The following is a 25,693-nucleotide window of genomic DNA, read 5'->3' as shown; positions in this document are numbered from 1 at the left end:
ATTAAGTCACTAAGGAGTGGTCATAAGAGAGGTGGGAACTGTATCTTCTAAGGATACATTATTATTTATATGTATTTTATGTATTTATATGTATCAACAAGTTGCAGTTTTGCCATAGAGATTCTGTCATTTGGTTGGGATAATAACAGGTGGCTACGTAGGAGGCAGGAAACCTACTCTAAGAATAGCAGACTAGATTTTGTGTATTCTTGCTCTCTGGGAATAAGCAAATAAAAGTAATGATTTTATTGATGTTCGAAATATGCCAGATCATATTCTTATTAAATTAAAGCCCATTATTGTTAATAAATGCCTATCTTTGTTTCCTCTCTTGTGGGTTTCTTTCTTTCTTTCTTTCTTTTTCTTTTTTTTTTTTTTTTTTTTTTTTTTTGTAGTACCACTGGACTTGTACCATGTTCAGCAACACCAACAACTTTTGGAGACCTGAGAGCAGCCAATGGCCAAGGGCAACAACGACGCCGAATTACATCTGTCCAACCACCTACAGGCCTCCAGGAATGGCTGAAAATGTTTCAGGTGACATGTCTAAACACAGTACTTGAAATGCTTCACTTAATTGCTGCAAAAAATAAGGGATTTATTCATCAGCCATGAAAAGGAACTGTTACATGCTACACTATGGATGAACCTTGAAAGCATTATGTTAAGTGAAAGAAGCCAGACACGAAAGGCCACATATTGCATTATTATATTTACATGAAATATCCAGAACAGGCAAATCCATAAAGACAGAACATAGACTAGTAGTTGCAATGAGATCGGTACTGCTATTAAGTACAGGATCTCTTTTGGGGGTGATGGAACTATTCTGGAGTCATTAGTGATGATGGTTGCCCAGCAAGATAGGTGTGCGCTGGAAATCATTTAAGTGTACATTTTAAATGGTGAGTTTTATGTTATGTGAAGTGTTTGTCAATAAAAAATGCTATTGAAAATAAGGGAGCTCATTTTAATTTTTAAGTTTATCAACTGAGAGAATCCAGTGCTTGTTTTGTATTAGTGTGCATTTGCATTTTTTACTGCTTTTTAGATAATAAGACTTTCCTTCCTTTTCTCCTTTATGTTTGGGTTTCTGGGGTTGCTGAATGTACTTGTTTTCTAAAATTTATTGCTTGGGGGTTGCCCAAGTGGCTCAGTTCGTTAAGCAGCCAATCCTTGGTTTCCGCTCAGCTCATGATCTCAGGGCCTGGGATTGGGCACCTTGTCAGTCTCCATGCTCAGCAGGGAGTCTGCTTGAGGATTCTGTCTCCTTCTCCCTTGGCCCCTCCCATCACTCATGTGTGCACAGACACACTTTCTCAAATAAATAAATGTTTTTAAAAATAAATAAAATGTAGTGCTTGGAAATTAGACTTTTAGGAGTAATGTAGGAACTCTGCTAATTAGTAGTCACAGGTGGTGACTTACCCATCACTGTTACCCTAGTAGTGTTCAAGAGTTGATACAGCTTCTTTTCATCTGTGCCATGCTTGTGTGTGGCTTATTGTGTTAAACTTCTGATTACTGTATTTTACTGGCATATAAAGTCTATGAAAGTTTACCGCGAAGATTGGTTACAACCAAACCTCTGTTAGGAATTTTAGAACTCATGATAGTGATAGTAAATTAATTTGTTTCTTCTTCCAATGAGATAATGCATATAAATCAAGTATTTAGCAAAATTGTTGACCTAGATTAAGCATTTGCTTATTCTTTGTAAATACTAAATAATATAAATTATGTAAAGTGAAGCTATCTCTGATATTAGATGGCACTAATGTAAAAATGAGTATATTTTCTTACCTCCAGCTGCTTGATTGGTGGTATTTTATGAATGTATAAGGGAATAAAAATGCATAAGGGAAAAAGAAGATACTTTATTTGGTATTTCAGATTTTTAAGGTGTCCATTGTGTAAATCCTTATATATTAAATTCCTGGGCAAAAACTAAATAAATGTCCTAATCTTTTTCTTCTATAGCTAGAAAACTCACTTGAATCAATGTTGCTTTTAAATGGGTTTTTAAAATTGTTTTCTGCCCTTCAGGTGATTTCAGAGAAACTAAGGTAACCTTTTTTTTCAGTTGGTAACTGAAAGGTTAGAGCAGTGGTTCTCAACAGGGGGCAGATTTTTCCCTCTGTGGAAACATTTCTGGTTATTACAACTGATGGGGTGGAGGGCAGGACACTGCCGGCATCTAGTGGGTAGGGGCAATGTAAAGGACAGTCTCTTGTAGCAAACTGTTCTTGGGCCCAAAATGTCACCAGTGTGAGACTGAGAATCTGTGGGTTAGAGGAATGAAAGTTTGTGTATTATTCTTATTGTGATGTTATGAACAACTAAAATTACAAAGAATTTTTTTTCTGTTTTCATAGTTACAAAATGACTAAACTTACCTTTCCCCAAGGATAATTCCCTCTCCTCCTCCTAGTTCCTTTGCCTTAGGTTCCTGATTTTTAAAAACTTTTAATTAATTTTTTTCTATGCATGCACTCAATTTAAAGTTTTGTTTGTTTGTTTGTTTGTTTTTACCATATCCTTTTGATACGAAATTTATCCATCAGTAAGAGGTTAAAATAGGACTCAGACATTCACACTTTTAAAGAAATACTTTAAAGATTTTTATCATCTTTGATTAAGCCAAGGAGATGGAAATGTAGATGTGTGTTGTCATGCTTGCACATGCATACAGTGAGAGCAGCACAGCACTTGAGAGTAATGCAGAAGCTGATTTCATAGCATTTTTTAAAGACTTTATTTAGAGCATGCGCAGGAGAGGGGCAGAGGGAGAGTCAAAGTCAGGCCCCTTGCTGAGCAGGGAACCTAGACTCAGACTCAAGGCTTGATTCCAGGACCCTTTGTGCTTTATTTTGCAGTGAGGATATTTTAGGAAGGTCTTTGTATAATGCTTGCCTATTTAGCTAGCTCATGCTTTTTCTTTCTTTTCTTTTTTTTCCCCCCAAAGATTTTATTTATTTATTTATTTATTTGAGAGCAAGAGAGAGCACAAGAAGTGGCAATGGCAGAGGGAAAAGAAGAAACAGGCTTTCCATCAAGCAGGGAGTCTGATGAAGGGCTTGACCCCAGGACCTTGGATCATGACCTGAGCTGAAAGCAGATGCTTAACCAACTGAGCCATTCAGGCACCCCTGACTCATACTTTTCTTGATGAAATGTCCACATGTTCCCATATACTCTGTGTCTCAAGTCTGAGAGACCATAGATTTTTTAGAAACATTCTATCTTCAGAAATGTTTTTGTTTAAAAAAAATTATTTCTTAGAATTACTAAGATTCATTAAACTAAAGAATATTAGATTAGCTTTTGTTCTGTTTTAAAAACCCATTTGATTGCTTTTCATGTGACAAGTAGATGCAGTGAAGACAACTTGTTCTTAGCTAATAGGAATAATAGGTAGAATTATCCCTGCAGGTGTAGTACTATATGTATTTTTTCAGGTAAATATTCTGCAGCAAAGAAATCTACTAACAACAAAAGGCCAACTAGACAGGTATATCAGGACCTTAATCCTTTGAGTACTATATCCATCTGTGACCCAGGGCCTCATTGTTGGGCATTGCCCTTTATTTTCAGGGCTGGCACCAAAGGAACTAAAGTTGAATCACCTGCCTCAGAGCTTACAATGCTTTCATGCCTAACATGTAGAGAGATATAATTTCATAGTAAAGTGAGGGAGTCATGAGTTGACCTATGTGCTATGTTGAGGGATAATTAAACTGGCATGATTTCTACAGAAGTGCTGTGGGGGTATTTAATGAGGACTTTTCCATTGCATAACAAGCAAAATGGGAGCACTTGTCCCCTTACTGTTCTGCTATTGCTCCTAAGGCAGTGATACAGCATTGTTTTGGTCTAGCTCCATCTATTCTGACAAAGTACTCTGTACTCAATTTATAAATTGAATGAGAATAAATGATACGCCGTTTTGGATAATGGGAAGTTGAAACAAAATACCGCTGCAATATAGAAGTGGAAATTCAAAACAAAACAAAAAAACAGAAATTTTGTACTGTTGAAATATTTAGTAGGCATTGATTCTGCTTTTTTTGGCAGCCAGATTGATGTTCAGGTTGTTCATTTCAGGGCAGAGGATTAGTCATTTGTTTGCTTGTGCATTTGGGTGTTAATATATGGGTTTGTTACTTGAAAATTTTAGAGTAAGTAAAGGCACCAATAACATTAGCATTATCTTATGTTGAAATTTATATTTAGAGGTATCCTATTATGAGAAACACATATGACTTAGAAGAAAAAGATCTTAGTAAAAATTTTAGCTTTGCCTCCTAATACTAGGGAATTTTGTTGGTATTATATAACCACTCTTGCCTTATTTTAATCCTCCGTAAAACAGGTATTACACTAAAAAGTTGTCAAACAGGAGACAACATATAAATGTACTTAAAGCTACATTTGGAAGGATAGTGGAGATTCAATAAATATTAGTTTCCTCTCTTGGTCAAGAAATAGACTTTGCAAGCCTTAGTTTTTCTGAGGTCTAAAAAGGGGCTTTTAGGGGCGCCTGGGTGGCTCAGTGGGTTAAGCCTCTACCTTCGGCTCAGGTCATGATCCCAGGGGCCTGGGATCAAGTCCCACATAGGGCTCTCTGCTCAGCAGGGAGCCTGCTTCTCCTCATCTCTCTCTCTGTCTGTCTCTCTACCTATTTGTGATCTCTCTCTCTGTCAAATAAATAAATAAAATCTTTTATAAAAAAAAAACAATAAAAAAATAAAAAGGGGCTTTTAAAAACAGCTTCATACAAATGTTACTAGCTTAACATTATTAACATTATTTTAATCAAAACAAATTTGCATTGCATTAAAACTGTGAAAGTACTTTGAAAATACTTGCACCCAAAATATTTTTTAAATGATAAAGTAGAAAAAATACTCATGTGCTTTGAAATTAAAAGTAAAATAAAAATACTCTCTTGAAAGATTTAATTAAGTTTCATGTTAACGCTTAGAAATTGTACATATTCTCTAGCTTATTTTATTTTGGTCTTTTTTATTTGCTGGTCAACAAAATATTAAAACAGGATAATGCAAAAAAAATGAATTTAGTATTACTTTGCAATTGTATTTGAGGCAGTATGAGCAAGAAACCTTGTATGAGGAAGAGTTTTAAAAAGTCTTAAGAACTGAGTTCTTGACTATGTGAAATTCAGGCACAGTACTGCCCAAAGTCATAAAATGTTTGTGTGAATGGGTTATAGGGATAGTCCAAAGTAGTAACCACTACTGGTTTATTAATCACTTGCATCAGTACTGGATGAGTTGTTTATTTAAAACATAAAATGTCCTCAGCCCCACCTTGACTTCTGAATCAGATTCTCTAATGGCGAGTCATAGGACTCTGATCTTTAACACTCCCCAACCAGCATTTGGGGAGTGGCCAAAGCCTTGACCAAGCCCCTTATTAAACAGGTGGGGTCTCTGAGATTAATTAAGGGACTTTCATATGGTTGCATAGTGAATTTACTGGTGAAACCCAAGCTTCTGATTACAGTTCAGTGCTCCTTATATTCTTTGCTCCTACCTGTATTTTCTAATTATCTGAAATAAAATAGCACTTACATGGAGAATTTTCAAGTTTGCATTTGCAATTTTGTCCACAAAGCAAGCTTTGTTTCTCTTGATCCTCTTCGAATTTGGAATGTTTTTCCTATCCCCTTAAATATGTTCTCAGATAACTTTACTATGAAAAACCAAAGGTAGATGCTTTTATCCAGGACAACTGTTTTTTAGAACAGAAATAAAAACATTATCAGAATTACGCAGCACTTTTGCAGATAAAGAAACTAAGGCCCACAGAGGTTAAACTGTAATCTAATTAGTGGCAGTATGTTCTCCAGAAGTTGGGTTTTCTGAGCCCCAATTCAGTGCTCTTTCCACTATTCCTCATTAAAGGTTTGTGTGGGTTGTTGTTACTTGTTTTAATATAGTCATTAAATGCTAGGTTTTCAAGTTAATATATACTTTTTGCTGGTAAATCATGTATGTATACAGCATTTGGAACCAGTCTTGGAACCAGACTAAACAAGTAAGTTCTAGTAATATTGTCAAATATAAATACTAGAAATACTTTCTGGAGAGAATTTTGAGATTGTGGTGGTGTGGTATTTCCTGATTCTTTGGGGATTCATTTATTTATTCAGCAAATCATTACTGAGCTGCTGTCAGGTGCTAGGTTCTACTTTGGATTTGGGACATAGTAGTAAACAAGACAGACCCAAACCCTGAACTTATAGTCAGAAGGGGAGTGGAATGGGGAGGGGAGTGTTGGAACTGGTTTGCAATTTTAGAAAGGTTGTCTAGAACAGGTCTCAGAAGGAAGGAAGGAAGCAAGCCATGTGGATATCAAGGGCAAGAATGTTGCAGGAGTAGCACGTGAAAAGGCTCTGGAGCAGAGAATGCTTGTTGTGTTTATGGCTAAAGGGAGGAAACAAGAGGGGTAGGAGTAGGAAATTAGAACCTTGTATAGGCCAACCTAAAGATTTTGGTTTTTGCTTTGAAGTGGGAAGCCACTAGAGGGTTTTAAGTAGAATATCACTGTTTTGTGGAGAACAGAATGAGGAGGGCAAAGGTGGGAAGCTGAGAGATTGAGTAAGAGGTTATAGGAATAATCCAGGTGAGAAATAAAAGAAACTAGATGAATGTAGTTAATGGTCAGATTCTGATATATTTTGAAGTTTAAGACTTTTAAATTGTTAAATAAAATCTTAAAAAAAAAAAAAAAAGACTTAAATTTGTTGATAGACCAGTACCATCTAACAGTGGTGAGAATGGGAGAGTCAGGGATGACTCCAGTGATTTTGGCCTGAGCAACTAATAGAATGGAGTTACACTTTACTGAAATAGGAAGGATTGTGGATGTACATATTTGAAGAGAAGGATCGTGGAAATGCTGTTTCTATTACATATCTTAGAATACATATCGAGTAAGCAATTTTATGTAGTGGTCTGGAGTTAAGGAAGAAATCTAGGCTAGAGAGAGCAAAGTATCTGTATGGCTCATACCCTTGTTTGAACCATCCAAGAGATGTGATTTTAATGAGCAATGAGACTGTTGAATATGTGTGCTTGTGGAAACAGTCTCATTTACCATCTAGTTTACAGCCTATGTTGCTAATCCTTGTCTGTGATGTACTTTTCAATAAAATGTCACAAAGTACTCTCTGCTGAATGTGTATATAATTTAAATCAAGGTATGCTTTTTATTTGACTTGTTAAACCCCAACTAGTGTTTATTTTTATTTTTTAAAGTTTTTTTTTTTTTTTTTTTTAATTTACTTGACAGGTAGAGAACACAAGTAGGCAGAGCAGCCGGCCTAGGGAGAGGGAGAAGCAGGCTCTCTGCTGAGCAGGGAGCCCCATGCGGTGCTTTGATCCCAGGACCCTGGGATCATGACCTGAGCTGAAGGCAACCTCTTAACCGACTGAGTCACTCATGTGCCCCCAAATAGTGTTTAAAACAAAAACGTTGGGGTACCTGGATGGCTTAGTTAATTAAGTATCTGCCTTCAGCTCAGGTTGGGATTTCAGGGTTCTAGAATCAAGCCCCACATCAGGCTCCCTGATCAGCGGGGAGCCTGTTTATCCTTCTCCCCCAGTGACTTACCTGCTTGTTGCGTGCTCTCTCGCTCTCTCTCTCTCTCTCTCAAATAAATAAATAAAATCTTTAAAAAAATCATTTATGCAGGCACAGTTTTTGTCATGGACTTTTCCTTAAGTATATAGAAATTTCTGACACAGTTTTTAATGTTTAAGGTAGGAATAAGCTATTTGTCTTCTGTTCTGTCTTTTTTCATTCTACACCCTATCTCCTAAAATCCTTGATGAAAGACGCACTTATATATCATATATTGATAATGTTTTTCTATTCCTTTTTTTCTTAAGAAAACAGTAACAATACATTAATTGAAAAAAGGAAACATCAAATATGTATATTACCTTAAAGTAGAAATATTCATAGTAGATATTAATGTTATTAATCTATGTAAAGTATATAGAGTAGTAATATGTCGAAAGATTTTCACTTTTCACTGTAAAAGATTACCTATGATATCCTTATTTTCATATCAAAATTTAACCATAAACACTTCCAAAAACTATTTCTAGGACAGGCATTCATATTTGCAAAGGGGTTTAAAAAGTTTGCAATAAGGGGCTTCTGGATGGCTGAGTCAGTTAAGCATATGCCTTCAGCTCAGGTCATGATCCCAGAGTCCCCGGATCAAGTCTCCCATATCAGGCTCCCTGCTCAGCTGGGAGTCAGCTTCTCCTTCTGACCACCCCGCTCCTGCTTTTTCTCTCTCTTGCTCTGTCTCAAATAAGTAAATGAAATCTTTAAAAAATGATTATGCTACAGAGTTACTTAAAGCTGCATTTTAATCTAGTTAGCATAAGTTGTCCATCACCCACATTGGCATGTCCGTATAGTAGTGTCCATGAATCCTTATATAGATGCAGAGGCACAACATGTTATAAAAGCCCACCTTCAGTCCTGAGAGGAATGTAAATCAGTAAATCAGAGTTTATAGTATTAATACTAAATGATCAGAGATGAGTGGAGATTGATCAGTGTAAGTTTTATCAAAGAGATAAATTTTGAATCAGGATTTGAAGCTGTGTGAGGAAAACTGAACAAGACCATCAAACTTTAACTGCTTTTAATGGGTCATGTGTATGCAGATACATGCATATGAGTATCTGTGTGTCAGTCCTCACCCTAACTAAAAAGGGTGAATGTTCTAGGTGCATGTATATGTAGAAATGAAAGAATATGATTTTTTAGAGCCTGGGTTTCCTTATATTTGGGGGTAAAATGCGAATGTTTCCCAGGGTTTTTTAATTAAATAAGGTAATATTTGTGGTAAGTACTATGGGAGGAATACGGCTGAAATGTTTGATAGTATTAACATAATCTACACTTTATGATAGGAAAGAAGAAATGAAATTCATTGTAGATATTAAGGGGGTAAAACATTTTTTACATACTTTAAAAAGTATTCTAAATAAGGCTTCTCGTCTCCTCAGTATATCTCAGTTTTCAGTTGTTACCTGTTTCACATGTTATAAGATCCAGGTGCCTAATTTGAGCAAGAAATGGAATGTTAAAATCCAGATCCTTCTAGCTCCAAACCCCATCTATTCTCTCTTCACCTGCTTCCAAAATGGGCATAATAATTCACAAATGTACCTAAATCATCCTACTCAAGGATGTTCCTTCACTTAAATATCACAAGGCTATATAAATGTTTTATGTGGGGGCGCCTGGGTGGCTCAGTCAGTTAAGCATCTGCCTTCAGCTCAGGTCATGATTCCAGGGTCCTGGGATTGAGCCCCACATTGGTCTCCCTGCTGAGCAGGGAGTCTGCTTCTCCCTCTGCCTGCCGCTCCCCCTGCTTGTGCGTACTCTCTCTCTCTTTCTGGCAAATAAATAAAACTTTTAAAGAAGAATAAAGTAAATGTTTTACATGCTTATTGTGTGGGGGGAATTCTAACATTTTAAATTTTTCACATAGCTTTTTAATTTTTCCTCTTAAGAATCATGGCTCTTCTGTGCAGATGATCCTCACTGGCAAAAAAAAAAAAGATGTTTTAAATATTCCTAGTCTAGTTTAAAGTAGCTCATATTTTTAAAAGTATTATGATGTGTTTTTGTTTTTCCATAATGTAGTGCTTTGTTTCTGATCCTTTTGTTCATACTCTAATTTTATTACTAAGTTACTGTTTTATATTTTTGCTACTTTTTATCTGAAATTATTTTCACATAATAAATCAAAGCTCTTTTATTTTGTGGAAGGCACTTGTCAGATATGCATATATCCAGTTATTAATTTTTCTCTAAATGATGCTGCCAGTTTCTTAACTCTCAGATGAGTGCCTTATTAACACCATCAAAAATTTTATGGTGCCCACTAGAAAGAATACAGAGAAAGGAAGATCATCTTTCAAAATACCCTATTTACTCAGTAGCCAAATTGATGTTTCCAGATAAAACTTTGATTTCTCAGCCAATATCTTGATGGTACATGAACATATAATATTTGTAATAAATAATGTAGTGCAAAAATATTTGTCAAAACCATGGCTTTTTTAAATTAAAAAAATAAAGGTAGCTAGTAAATTTGATGAGACATTGATTATCACATCAATGACCTATGGAGAAAATTTTGCTATAAGTAGCCACCTTTTATGTTATTTGTAAATGTGGTTTTCCTTTATGAGCTTGTAATTTGAGATATCTATTCAAATAATAAAAATCTCTGCTTCCCTTTTCATAGAGCTGGAGTGGACCAGAGAAATTGCTTGCTTTAGATGAGCTTATTGATAGTTGTGAACCAACCCAAGTAAAACATATGATGCAAGTGATAGAACCCCAGTTTCAACGAGACTTCATTTCCTTGCTTCCTAAAGAGGTAAGGGTTATCAATTATGTTCTTCATTGGGTGCTATTTGAAAATATAGCTCAATAACAACCATCTTTAAACATGGTCATGCTAATTATGGTATTCAGTATTGTCGGTTTAACACTCTTAATTAGTGTTAAAGAGAGTTGTAAATGATAAGCTGCCATGACTTAATAATATCATTTTCAGATCAAGTATATTTATGGACTTATTAGGTGATTTCTTTCCACCACTGCAGTAAGTCATACATAAGAATAAGCTATTGAGTTCCATTAATTTGATTATTTTTTTATTTTGATTTTTTCCCCCAGCTTATTTAAAGTCCAGCCTTGTCATGGTACATTTATTATATATAGTAGTAGATTTTTTAGAAATTCTGATTTTATTAAAACAGCAGTGTTTTTTTTCTTATTTTGTTGTTTATTTATCCAAAATCCGAAAAATAGTCCTTAACATTTTGTGATTCTATAAATTATAGTTCTGTTAACTTACATTGTGTAATTGTTTTGAAAAATATGGAATTTCACATGTATATCTTTTTCTACTGATCATTCCTCTTCTTGCCCCCATCTTTCTCTCTCTCACACACATACATACAATCATAGATTTCCTGCATTGATTATATCCTTATAACATTTCTTTTGGAATCATTTATGCTCATTTGTTTTTATAGCTTAGATGTAGTTCTTTTACTGCTGTTATATGCTTCACAGTTTTATTTCTGTCTGCAAACAAATAATGTAAAATTAAATAATCAATGTCACCATGGTTTATATTTTCACAAATTATATATGTGCCACTAATTATATATCAGCTAAGAAGACAATATATTAAACAGTAATATATCAGTGAAAATGATCTGGAAACTTCAAATATGAAAGGAGTCAACTCTTTTATCCATTCTAAATATCCTATGGATATTAAACATCGTCTCAAAAATAATTTCACATCGGATATGAGTAAATAGTTTTATCATATTTAATGTATGAAACTAAGCATTACTCCAAGAAAAAACAAACTAAGATGCTACTGCTTTGAAATGATTTTTTTAAATGGTTAAAAAAAAGTTGCATAGTCCTAGAAAAAATTTTTTTATTTTTGCTGGCTCATTCTAAAACTGAACCCTTTGAATGGAATTGGCTTAGGAAATGATACAAACTCTCTTTGCTTCCAGAAGAACATTCGTAGTAGGTAGCACTTTCATAAGTATTTGACTGAAAGTCAAGTTAATCACCTCTGATATTATTATGGTATATACATCATGGTTTCCTTGGCTGTCCCCCTTATTTTAGAAGGTAGTATTTTTTTAATATACAGACTTCTGCTTAGTCTCGTTTGTCCCCTTATCTCTATGAGTGGTGATTATTTTGTTTTACTTTATTTGTATTTGCATAGTAACTTTAGAACACTCAAAAATATGATTCAAAGTCAGGAGAATATGAAATATTTTTAAGAGTCTAAGAATTAAGCACAAATTATTGATAACTGATGTAAATGCAATAAAGATTTTCTTGGATTAACTCTCCTTTTAAAGATTGCCTGAGGAAATAGAAGGAAGCATAGATAGAAGAATGAGCAAGGGCTCTGACTCTGCAGATCATCTGTGTTTTCCTTTTTTTCAACTAGTAGGAAGCATTTCCTATTTTGGGGAAAAAAAATGCTTCTTTTTATATGTGGCGAAATAATGGTATAGGTCTAAATCTTTAAGGAAACTATTATCTTATTAGAGACTATGTACTATTATTATTTAAAACATCATTACCTTCATGTCAGGAAATGGAGTTAAAATAATTTTCATATAATTCCTTTCAACAGATCTCAGAGCTCTTTACCAACACATTATTAAATCTCAAAACCCTTGAAAAAAATCTCACTAGTCTCACATGGGAGGCTTGTGATAAACAGCATTATCCTTATTTTGTAAGTGAATACCAAGAAAAGCATAGTGATATAGTAAATGGCCTAGAGTAAAACTTAAATTCTTAACATAGGATCAGCCAACATTTTCTTTATTCTTTTCCCTCCCTCTTTCAACTTAGTTCAACCCATGGAAATATAGCAGTTCTGGGAAAGTATTATCTAACTTTCAAGTATAACATGGTTGTCTCTCATGTAGGTTACATAAGAGAAGAACAAAAAAGAGCGACTCACGCTGAAATTTCAAGTTTGGCCAAAGAAAAGTTAATTTTATAAAACAGATTTTCAACTTAAGAGCTTCTGTCTTGTGGAAGTCCTTAGGAGGAATTACTCTCTAGATTTTACCTTTAGGACAAATGAATAGAAAACTGCATTAGCCAGACCATTTTAGTTGGCTGTAAGAAACCTGTAATTCCCTGCTTTGGTGTTCTAAGGATGTAGCTCAGGACAGTGCCTACTCTCTGGCCCCTGTAAGGAACCCTGTTTGACAAAACCTTGCTTCCTTTGAGGACTTGGTATACTTCTTCCATAATAAACACTAAGAATTGTGTAACTGATTGCCATTCCCTTTTTGCTTGGCAGTTTAATTAAAAAACCATATAAGATGCTGTTGCCAATATATTTGTATTCTACTTTCCCCTGGTTTAAACCTTCTTTTCTGATTTATATTTTTACTGGTTCTGATTTTCTTATTCATATTTTTTATTTTGCTGTGTGTGTTTTCTGAAATACTTAGATGTTTTGAATAGAACTGATTAGATTTAAATAGAATAAGTTGAAGTTCATGGTTGAATTAGGGTCTTTGCTATTTTAAAGGAAAGTGTGCCAGTTACTGTGGGGTTAGCACTTCAACATTCTTAGCGCCTGAGTGTTTCTTTACTCTTTAAAGCAGGCATACCCTAGACTAGGGGGTCTCACAGTCACTGGTATTGGAGGATGTTGTAACTGATGGTTTGGGTGTACCTTTGAAATCTAAGGTGCTCTGGATTTGTTTTCTAACCTTTAAGATCCAGTGACTGTTTCTGTGAATTACGTGATTTCTACTTCAGCTGGATAACTAAGCAAAGAAGAGCCTTTTTCATGTGACCATATTAAATATCTTGGGCGCTAAATAGCATCTTTTCCACCAGTATAACTTTGTGCCTGATAATTTTTATGTTAAATATCAATTTCACGTAGAAGAAAAAGAATATGGTGTTATCCCATTACTGGTATACTGACACTGAGGAAACTTTTCCGGGCTTTGATAGATTGAATAATTTCAAAATTAAGTGACTTATGGAGTATCCTCTAAAGAAGTACAGTGTTGAGATATATATGTGTTTGTGTATTTGTATATGTGTATACATACACACATATACGTAGCTTGTTGAATATATAGTTATGCCTTTTTATTTAAAATGTCTCCGACTAAATGGGCTTCTCTGATAGACCAAAACTGATCATTCCACAGAAATATTTTTACTGTCCAATAGTAGTAGTAGTATTAAATTGAATACTGACTGGTTGGAGTACTTTCTATATGAAATGTACTCAATAAATATGTGATTAATGATGAACTCTCTATATGCAAAGTTCTTGGGTAAGCACAATTTATGTCATGTAATTACTGTTTAGTATCAGAAAACAATTCAAACTGTGCTTTTACTCCCCATACGGCCTTTAGCCATTTGAATGATAGTTTGTTTTAATACTTTAATTTAATTTCTGTGAAAACTAAACTTTATTGCTGTGTTTAGTTCATTTTGATTCTAATATCATAACTTAAATTTTTATGTGATTAGTGAGGCTAATTGGATAAGCATACTCAGAAGCTACTATTCCCTTCTTTCTTCTTTCTTCTGCCCTTATTTACTTTAATAGAGTATACATACTGAAAAAAAAAGTTGATGGTTTGGAAATATTGGAAACAAAATTTAAAATCAGTGATATACTGAAGAGCTAGTACAAACCTACAAAAATCTATCTGGCCCATCAAGAAAATCCCCATAAACAATGTAAAGTAATTAGAACCTAATTACTTTTATATGCCTGTGGAGCAGTTTATTAATTGTTGGTAAAGGGTATAAATGTTTGAAAAGTTCATCATTGTGATAATAAATACTTTTTGTGGTAAAGAACTATTAATTATATCTGTCAGGAGGGATCTGAAATCGTATCACACAGAATATCTAGAAATCTCTTTTCTTTTAAAGATTTTATCTATTTATTTGACAGACAAAGATCACAAGTAGGCAGAGGCAGGCAGAGAGAGAGGGAGGAAGCAGGTTTCCCACCGAGCAGAGAGCTCGATGTGGGGCTCAATCCCAGGATGCTGAAACCATGACCCGAGCTGAAGACAGAGGCTTTAACCCACTGAGCCACCTAGGTGCCCCGAAATCTCATTTCTTAATTTAAGTCCTGTCTTGAGTGAATTTACTTGGTCATGGGGAGAGAAAAGCACAGAACCTAAACAACTAGTAAAGTATACCTATATACATAAATGGTAGAATTCTCGAGTTGGGGCTCACAGAACAAAGGCAAAAGCAGAGACAGAGAGGCTTAATAAGTATTCCTTGAAGAGGTGAAGCTGATGGAGTGAAGTTCATAAAAACCAATACAGTAAGTTTTTTAAGTCTGGTATATATTTAAGATTGACTATTAGAAAGTACTCCCTTTTGTAGTTAAAGAAAATAGAATGTAGAATTATATTACGTTTATCTAGAAGTACTTCATTCTATAGAAGATTGTTCTAGATAAGTTAATTATTTATATGTTAAATATATATATATACACGCACACACATATATATTTAAAACATAGGTATATTTTGCTTTTTCCTTTCCATAGCTGGCACTTTATGTGCTTTCATTCCTGGAACCCAAAGACCTGCTACAAGCGGCTCAGACGTGTCGCTACTGGAGAATTTTGGCTGAAGACAACCTTCTCTGGAGAGAGAAATGCAAAGAAGAGGGTAAGGTTCAAAATCACAGAGAGAAGATCTTTATACTGTGAAAAAGCAAAGTGATTCAGAAAGCAAATAGAAAAAGTAAAAATTAGAAGTTTTATGTGCATGTAGACTAAAGTAGTGGATAATTGAGAAAAGAACTTTGGCAGCCTATCAAAGAATCAAGAATGAGTCTTCATTTGTATTCACCTTCTTATATAGAATCCACAGGTTATTCTACACATTCAGATGAGCCAAATCTTAGAGCTAACCCCTTTAATGAGCACTAATAATTAATAGGAAATAGGTCTGATTTGCTTCCCAGTCTCTAGTATAATTAATAACCAATGAAAAGATCAAGATGAGGATGATTTAAGGGAAACCTGAAAAACAAAACACAGACCCATAGATACAGAAAGCAAATTGATGGTTGCCTGAGGGAAGGGTTGCTGGGGCGGAGGAGGGAGGGTGGCAAAATGATGTAAGGGGATTAAGAACTACCAACTTCCAATTATGAAATAAGTATGTCATGGAGATAAAAGAAAGCATGGGAAATATAGTCAATAATATTGTAGTAACTTTGTGAGTTGACAGAGGATAACTAGATTCATTATGGTGACCATTTTGCAATGTATATAAATATCGAATCACTATGCTGTACACCTATTAATATAGTATATCAGTTATACCTCAATTAAAAGACAAAAGACCTAAATATAAACTTTTGCTTAAAATAAGATATTTATCAATTTCTACCAGTGATTTTATGGATGAGAAAGGTGTCCTGCCTCTCCAATATTTACAATTGAGATAAAGGTTATAATTGCAGCTGTCCTTGGGAGACATACTCACTGACTGGAATCCACAGGAATGAGTGACTTTTCACTCACGCACTCACAAAATAGAATAGAATAGAATAGAATAAGGGAAACCCTAAAATTATATTGACAGTAGTCAAATATTCCATATTATATTCGTTCCTTCCGTAAATATTTATTGAACACCTCCTATGGGCTAGACATTCTTAAATGCTGGGGATATAATAGTGAACTCCCATTTTCTTCCCATCATGGAGCTTATGTTCTTGAAAACTGTGGGAAAAAAAAAGAAAAAAACCTCCTTTCTTAGTAGAAGGTATCATCCATATTAACTAAAGAAAGAATCTTTTTTTTCCAGCAGGCATATAGAAAAATTATATTTTTGAAAAAAAATGTAAAGATATGATTTATCTCTGATAAGCAGAAATTTTTAGAAACAGTCATAGAGCATGAGACAGATACTCTGTAGGTTATCCTCCCCTTCAAGGAAGTTACAAGTGAGTGAAAGGTCAAGATCTAAGACAGTTGGTTTCTAATCCTGCCTCTGCCCTGTCCGTAACTTGGACTAATTAGTGAAGAGAAGGCTCTTCTCAAGAATCTATATTGTACGAAATGGGATTAATCATCCCTCCCTTACCTTCTCTCATAGAATCATTATTTTGATGACTTTAAAAAAAATTATGCTAACATATGCCTAAGACCGAATTTCTTCTAACCATTTTTAAGTGTACAGTTCAGTAGCATTAAGTACATTTGTGTTGTTACACAGTCCATCTCCAGAACTTTTTTATTTGTATTGACTGAAAGTCCATCCCAATTTAATAGTAACTCCTTAGTCCTCCTCCCTGCAGCACCTGGAGACCACCATTCTGTTTTCTGTCTCTATGAGTTTGACTACTCTAGATGCCTCATATAAAGTGGAATCATATGGTATTTGTTTTTTTGTGACTGGCTTATTTCACTTTGCATACTTGTCTTGAAGGTTTATCCATGTGGTGGCATGTGTCAGAATTCCCTTCTATTTAATTCTGAATAAATATTCCATTGTACACACACACTTTGCCTCTTCATTCATCCATTGATGGGCGCTTGGGTTTCTTCTACCTTTCAGCTTTATGAATGATTGCAGCTCTGAACATGGGTCTACAGATATCTGTTCAAGTCTCTGCTTTTAATTCTTTAGGGTGTATATCCAGAATTAGAATTGCTGGATGATATGATAATTCTATGTTTAATTTTTCTGATGAACCACCATACTATTTTTCATAGCTGCTATACGATTTTATATTCCCACAAACTTTGCATAAGGGCTCAAATTTCTGCACATCCTCACCAGCATTTCATAGGATTATTTAGAAAAAGAAATAAAAAAGTCAGTATGAAAACATGCCGTAGAGAATGCAAACTTTATATTATTGTTTTATAATAACTCTTAGAAATTGGAGAGCATCCTGTATTTAAGTGGTTTTGAGCATGGGAGGAAATTAGATACATTATAAAATGTGTAATTTTTATTGGCGACAGCAGTTATACTCTCACTCTTTAAAACTTTAGGTATCGATGAACCATTGCACATCAAGAGAAGAAAAGTAATAAAACCAGGTTTCATACACAGTCCATGGAAAAGTGCATACATCAGGCAGCACAGAATTGATACTAACTGGAGGCGAGGAGAACTCAAATCTCCTAAGGTAACTGAACTCTTGCACAACAATAGCAGCAACCACTGATCAGTTTTGGTACCTAGTATGCTCTTCTTGGCCAGCAGTGTAACTTGACATCTATATACTGTAGAAAGAAAACAGTGTATTTTTAAATAACTGAACGTGTAATGGATGATAGTTCTCTATTGCTAACTTCTCCAGTCTGACAATGGACTGTACTTGAATAAAAGATGAGTTGAAGTGCTTGTCATTCTACCGTAGGTAAATGAAAATTTCTGAATATCCTGTTGAATTTTGTGTCATATACGTTTACCTGTGACCATGCAGTTAGAACATGATTTTTTGAGGAGTGCCTATTTGTTTTGGGTGTTTCTTGTGAGTTTTATTTTTATAAATTTAAGCATATCACTGATTTTCTGTCTCACTGTAAGTATATAAATAGTGGTAAAATGCTTGAAATTCTTAGATGTATTTATACAACTGGAAAAAAGCAATTAGGGAAGATACTGTTAATGTGTAACTATGTATAGATTATGACAAGTGTTGTTTTTTGAGAGAGTGGGTGAGGGGAGAAGGGCAGAGGGAGAAAGAGAGAATCTCAAGGAGGGTCCATACCCAGCATGGAGCCCTACTGGGGGCTCAATCACATGACCCTGAGAGCATTACCTGAGCGGAAATCAAGAGTCAGACCCTTAACTGACTGAGCCATCCAGGAGTCCCAGGCCTTTTGTGTTTTAATTTGAATAAGTTGATAATTATTGTTACTCTTGTCTTTCTAGGTTGTAGGTGCTTCTGTTTTTGTGTGTGAAAATTGCAAAACGGAGATGCATTTTTTTTTGTTTGAACAGATAAATTATTATACATTTGTGTTTGAACCATCTTTATGATGTCTTGACTCACTCAATTTTAATAGTTGATATCTCTCATATAAATCATAGAATTGGAAAAAATGATGTTTAATACTTGATTCATCATTCGGGAAGGATGATACTTTGTGTTTTATATAAATTATAATTTTAGAAATAGACTGTAGATTGCTGTTCCTATTTATTGCTTTTCTTTTCACTAGTATTTTAAAGAACATTTTTTAATAAGATTTCGAATCTGTACATTTATCTTGTAGGTTCTGAAAGGACATGATGATCATGTGATCACATGCTTGCAGTTTTGTGGTAACCGAATAGTTAGTGGTTCTGATGACAACACTTTAAAAGTCTGGTCAGCAGTCACAGGCAAAGTAAGCTTACTTCTCTCTACACTTCACTGTTTGTATATGTCTTTGCAAAGATCAACCAGGGAAAACATGGGTTCATTTTTGACCTCAGCTTATTTCAATAACAAATATCAGAGCTTCTAATTTAGTTTTTTGCCTGGCAACAAAGATAATGTTCCTCAGGATAGGGATGTCATTAGTTTCTTCCTGTAAATAGTCTGTCTATCTTTGTGACTTCATTATTGTATGATTTTTACAGACGTGCTTTATCTTTTTCTTGGCTTTATTTTTCATACTTTTACTAACCACCTCAGTTATATTATCCTTTTTAAACTTTTTCAAAACTATGATTGAGGGGTAATTGTTTTTCTTTGTAGACTGCTTTGTTGATAACTTACCTATAGTTTAGAAGTTAAATAATCATGTTAATTTAGACTATTTTAAGCCTGGTGAGATGAAAAGTAAAGCAGATACAGTATTTAAGTAGGAGTTTGAAGAAAAAAAGCAGTCCAAGCAATCAGTTTCGCTGCATGCAATATTACATCCTAATGGTTCTGTGGTGAATACTTATTTTTATCTGTCCACTGGAGAATGTTTTCAAAAATTAAGTAATTGACCAGCTAAAAAAACAGGAAAATGTGAAGGGGAAAAAACCTGTCTTTAAAATGTCTTACAGCATGCTGATTCTTGGGCAAGAACCTTCTAAATATTCCAAGTCAGATGTTAACATTTTTTTAAGGCAGCTTCATATTTCCGTAGTGTAATATTAGTTTTGGACTTATTTCAGAGTTTTAATATCTGTCTTTACTTGTCTAGAAGTACCTTGCCTGGCTCCTCTAACTATTGCCTTGGGGCAGATTCAGATGAAATGTGGTATGTAGCCACACCTAACACGGTTGGCATTCTTTCATTAAATCCATTCCTATGGAAGAAGCCAAATTGCAGTTTTAGCATTATTTCGTCAGAGAGACCAGGTTGGGGCTGTCATCCTTTAATGAGAAGTGTTTTACTTTCTACGTACTTGTTGTCAGTTGTATCCGTGTTTAATATATAATGCTACTGAATAAGCAAAGCGATCAACAGTGATGGTATCATATTATATTGATGTGAAAAATTGTTTTCTGATGTGCCAGACAAATTCTGTGAATAACTTTATCCCAGATTTTAATGAGCTACTGAAATGTTATGTATATCATTTTTCTTTCTACCCGAAAGTAATCATCTTAAGTGTTTTTCCAGTGTCTGAGAACATTAGTGGGACACACAGGTGGAGTATGGTCATCACAGATGAGAGACAATATCATCATTAGTGGATCTACAGATCGGACTCTAAAAGTGTGGAATGCAGAGACCGGAGAATGTATACATACCTTATATGGACATACTTCCACTGTCCGCTGTATGCATCTTCATGAAAAAAGGTAAGGGAAAATCCTTTGATGGTTGGGAATTCTTCCTCTATTACTTCTGAATTTGAGGTTTTTTTGTGTTGTATAATACAGTGTTTATTAGAGAGATAGTGATAGTGTGCTCTTAAATTAGACTTTAATTATTAGACTTAAGATGTTTCTATACTAACAAAGCAGTAGTGTATTGCCTTAAAATTGGGGGATTATCTTTAAATTTCCTTCTTCATTTAATGGCATTGTTGGCTTCCTGCTTGAAACTCTCTTCTCTACTCTTGGGTGGCACTATTTTGTTCTGTATCTTTGATGACTCATCATCTCCAAAAAAAATCTTTCTCTCTCGCGCGCGCACTCTCTCTCTTTCTCTCCCTCTCTCTCTTTAATATATATATCTCTGCTAGCAGGACCATTCAGTTATTCAGGCTTCAAGCTTCTGAGTCTTAATTACCCACCCAACCCTATCCCAACTCCATCCTGTCCCCTTATATCGAGACAAAAGCTGAGGTCTGTGGGGTTTTGTTGAGTCTCTCATTACCGATCACCTGAACTGGTGACATAGCTTTCACACTTGGTTTTCTCACCTGTTACACAACTGACAGAGAATCCTTTTCTAATTATGATCACTGCCTTTTGAGAGCCTTCTGTTGTCTGTCAGATCAAGGAAGAAATCCTCAATCCAGTTTTCAAAATAGTTGCAGCCAACCCAGACTGCTTGCCTTTTTTTCTTTTCATTGCCTTTGCTGTTGCTTTGATCTCCTCCTACAAAGCCCTTCTATTAAAGCCTTTTCGATCTTCTGTTGGCATGTCTTCAGAGTACCTTGTTAAACAAATGTGATTTCGACTTCATTTGTCAAAAAAGGTCTCTCTGGCAGTCCTTACCATGAATCTGCTACAATCCTTACCTTTAATTCTGTCCACAACATCATCTTTGTGAGAACCATTACATTAAGTAGATTTCACGCTAGATTTGTAATATGTGAATAAAAGTACCTTTTCATTTGTAATTTGAATCTACTTTAAACAGTGTGCTCTACTATTAAAATTTGGGGGAGTTGATATTAAGAGACCTTGTATTTCAGCTTCCATTATATTCTGCCTTAAATCTCTCGATGTTCTTTTCTACTCTTCCAAATGTAAAAACTGTGGCCTGTCTTTATCTCTTAAGAATGACATGCAGATACCTGAGTTTTCAGCTCTCCTTCGTAATCCAAAGGTGATTGCGATGTTTGTATCACTCCAGTCTTCAGAAGAGCATAGCTTTAATAATGTTGGCCCAGATTTTTAAGGGATTTCTATTGCCTCCCCATGTGTATCTTCTCCAAAATTTGCATATCTTAATACCTCCATAACCTATTGACTATAATTATAAGCATAAGCAGCCTTTGTTTGAAGATATTCTAAAACTAGTTTGTTACGAAAATTATAATGGTATAAGGCCATATAATGGTATAAAGCACATATCTTTACCTATTTAAATTCCAATTTCAGATTTATTTTGTTGAATAACATTTATTAAATTTTTCTCCTAGTCACAAAGAGGATGTATGTTTATCACTAAAATTTTGGGAAATGGCAGAAAGAATAAAGAAGAAATACAGAATTTTTCAAAATACTCCCACCAGAGTTCTCCCATTAACGTTTTAGATATGTTGCCCACATTAGCTTTTTATTTCTAAAATCAAGATCTCTTGTATGTATTTGAGCCGGCAGCTGCTGCTGTTGCTGCCATTGCTTCTGCTTCAGATGCAGTACAACAGTCTTCAAACCGTCCCATAGAACCCCGGATGCTACACAGCCGCTTATAAATGTGGGAACCAAGCAGGTGGAATTCTGGGCTTCCCAACTTCCCATCCCAGCCAGGATGATTTGACTTTTGGATGTTTATATATCAAAATTTTATATAGGATTTCTTTGAAAACGGGTGTTCCTGCTTAACAAAAGAAAAAGTTCAGTAACCACTAACTTTATATGTCACGTTTTCTCATGCTGTTAAAAACTTTAATCCTTTTTTTTTCGTTTGTTTTCCCCCTACAGAGTTGTTAGCGGTTCTCGAGATGCCACTCTTAGGGTTTGGGATATCGAGACAGGCCAGTGTTTACATGTTTTGATGGGTCATGTAGCAGCAGTCCGCTGTGTTCAATATGATGGCAGGAGGGTTGTTAGTGGAGCATATGATTTTATGGTGAAGGTGTGGGATCCAGAGACGGAGACCTGTCTACACACGTTGCAGGGGCATACTAATAGAGTCTATTCATTACAGGTAAGAGGTCGTATCTCTCCTACCCCTTAGATGCTTTCCTGATGAATCATGAGATTGTTTTACTCAGATAATCACTGTCAAATTGCTGATTCAATACAATCCCAAAAAGACAAATCAAATTATCCTGTTGTTTACATATGCTTTTAAATTGGCTTGGAAAAAGCATAAACTTATTGAAATAATTTGTTTCATTTTGTTCTGTGATCTGTTTTTCCTCTAAAATGCAAACATTGGTCTTGGAACCTGAAACTTTGGAGCTCTAAGTTTTACTATATTAATTAGTGGGTAGATAGTCTCATAGGAAAATAACCTGGATTTTAATAAACTTCTTAGCAGAGAATTAATTTGGCCAAAAGCTGCCCCTTTGCCTTGATAGCTGAAAGTCAATGGACCATGTATTGTGACCCATTCCAATTCGAAGTGGAAGTGGAGCTTTCTGCATCAGGCTCCTTTACCATCAAAGAGCTACTGATCTGTAATCATAGGAAGTAAATTTGACTAAACTGATTTTTTATTTTTTACATTTGAACATGATATTTTGGAATGAATTGTATTTTGAAATAGATTAAGAGCAAATTTAGAAAATGGGTCTTGTTTTATTTTCTGAAAGACAGCATTTTCAATTTTTCTATTACTTATGTAATTTATTTACTAGTTACTACCTATTAGTGATCAGCAAGATTAGTACATAGTCACAGTGCTGACAGTTCTCTGTTCTTGGAATATTTGTTTCTTAATTCATGGAATACTGTGTCTGTGTCACAAAATATCAATATATAATAAAGGTATATTAACTTAGAAAAGGTTACGAATTTGGAGGAAAGGGAATTGACTGAAGTTGTTTTTATGTTTTGTGATATATTCAGTACCTTAATGAATATAATCTCATTTAAGTAAACCAATAGATTGAGAAGAGGTATCAGTATTATTCCAGATCTTCTAGGAATTGATATTTATTGACTCCTGGAGAAGAGAGGCTATATAGCTTGCTTTTGTTATCAAAATGCCACTTCTTGTTATTCCAGATATAATTACCTGTTGGTGCATTTCCTAATTAATATTTGGTTCTTGTAAGTGAAATTTTTATTTTACATACAGTTTTAATGGAGCTCACTTCTAAACATCCTGAGGGTTATCTCTAGTCTTTTCATGCCATAGGTTTATTAACAAACACAGCATTTATCATGGGCTGTCAGTAGTTTCAACTTTCTGTTGGGAAGTAAGACTCCAATGGTAATCCTTATTGAATGATCCATGATATTTAGCTGTTCATCTGTGGCCAGATGATCTGAAAGTAACATGCTCATTTTACATGTTTTGTTTTCTTTTAATTGTTCCTGCATCTAGTTTGAAGCCACTGGCCATAAAAAAATTAGCAATTCTCAGGGCACCTGCATGGCTCAGTCAGTTGAGCTTCTGACTCTTGATTTCTGCTCTAGTCTTGATCTCAGGGTCATAGAATCGAGCCCTGCCTTGGGCTCCATGCTCAGAAGGGAGTCTCAGAGGAGATTCTCTCTCTCCTATCCCTCTGTCCCTCCCATGCCTCTCGAAAATACATAAATAAATCTTTTTTAAAAAAATTAACAATTCTGATAGAAGCTTCTGAGAACATAAACTGTAGGTTTGCTTGATTACCTGCACTTTACCTTGTTACTCCATTTTGTTCCTGGCATTATCTGTTTCCCTGCTTTATTTTTCTTCCCTGTAGGATTAAGGTCAATAAATAATATCAAGAATATCGCACTTCTAGTCTAATAAGCTGTGTCTATTGTAGTTTGATGGCATCCATGTGGTCAGTGGATCTCTTGACACATCAATCCGAGTGTGGGATGTGGAGACGGGGAATTGCATTCACACGTTAACGGGACACCAGTCGTTAACAAGTGGAATGGAACTCAAAGACAATATTCTTGTCTCTGGGAATGCAGATTCTACAGTTAAAATCTGGGATATCAAAACAGGACAGTGTTTACAAACATTGCAAGGTAAGTCTTGGCTACTCAGCTTTAGTTATGTTCATCAAAAATGGGATTGTTAGAAGAGAAATACGGAGCTTTTATGTCACAAAAAGAATTAACCTCATACAAAATAAAAATGCTTATTTTGGATAAGTTTCTGAGCATTTTCACTGTGACATGACAGAACTAGGTTACCCTTGAGAAATTGTTTTAAATTATGTTTTTAATACTTTAATACTTCCTACATGTACAGTTAACTCTACCTAACCTTAAAGAACAATGTGAAGAAAGCTCTAGGCTATATCATAAAAGCAACAGACTCTTTTTTTTTCTTTTTCAGTGATTTTTTTTTTTTTTTTAAATTTGTAGTCCAATTTTAAATTAAAGCACTACCCTATCTGGGGCGGGTTAGGGGGCGCAGGGGAGCATCTCTAATCTGATAGAAAATTGCTTAGGCCTCAACTTAGATCCTTTAACCATCTGCTTAACTAGGATGGAAGGAATAATAGCACCCAGTAAAATGAAGAAAGAAACATGTGAAAACCACTAATACTAAATGAGGCACAATAGTGTTAACATTTTATATCATGATTAACTTCTTTTTATTGGTCATAGCCCTGAAAAGTGGTGTTTTGTTTTTTTTTTTTTCAGTGAGGCCATCTGGTGGGCCTGCACTGCAACTTTTTAGTCATTGGTTGTGTCTGTTCCTCAGAGTTTTGGAATTGTGGTCATTCAGCCTTTGCCTTTGAGTGGTCAGTTCCAAGTGGTGAGGGTGGTAGATTTCCTGCCCATTCATCCATCAGCAGAATCTGTGAAACTGATCTGTCTCCATCACCACTAAGAAAGCTCTTATTTACACAGACAGAAAACAAAATGCGTGCCTGGTAGCTAACCAAGCTTCCTGGAAGACAGAACTCTTGAAAGTTAATGCTTCAGTTACAAATAGCTACCAGATTTTTTTGCAACCCCGCTGATCCTAAAATACTCACAGTTTCTAAATATGCAGCATTTTAAATATTTCATTTATTGTATGTTCTAATGTAGTAGGCTACAATTACAGTGTAACTTACCCATACCCATGATTTCTAACCAGTAATTT

At 34.9% G+C, this 25,693-nt stretch overlaps 1 protein-coding gene across 4 annotated transcripts in view; it reads left to right on the top strand.

The window, feature by feature from the left end:
- FBXW7 (F-box and WD repeat domain containing 7) overlaps positions 1–25,693 on the top strand; it is a 232,628-nt gene that overhangs the window by 204,948 nt on the left and 1,987 nt on the right. For all 4 annotated transcript variants that reach the window (XM_059373793.1, XM_059373802.1, XM_059373788.1 and 1 more), the window contains 8 exons: positions 396–537; positions 10,307–10,441; positions 15,179–15,302; positions 17,648–17,784; positions 18,881–18,994; positions 20,210–20,391; positions 22,411–22,636; positions 24,411–24,621. In XM_059373793.1, the coding sequence (XP_059229776.1) occupies positions 396–537; positions 10,307–10,441; positions 15,179–15,302; positions 17,648–17,784; positions 18,881–18,994; positions 20,210–20,391; positions 22,411–22,636; positions 24,411–24,621 (1,271 nt within the window). The remainder of the gene's footprint in view (positions 1–395; positions 538–10,306; positions 10,442–15,178; positions 15,303–17,647; positions 17,785–18,880; positions 18,995–20,209; positions 20,392–22,410; positions 22,637–24,410; positions 24,622–25,693) is intronic.

The sequence above is a fragment of the Mustela nigripes genome, chromosome 1 (genome assembly GCF_022355385.1).
Source record: "Mustela nigripes isolate SB6536 chromosome 1, MUSNIG.SB6536, whole genome shotgun sequence".
NCBI classification, from domain to species: domain Eukaryota; kingdom Metazoa; phylum Chordata; class Mammalia; order Carnivora; family Mustelidae; genus Mustela; species Mustela nigripes.
Note: the sequence above shows the minus strand (reverse complement) of the source record. Positions and strands in the feature narration are given on the sequence as shown.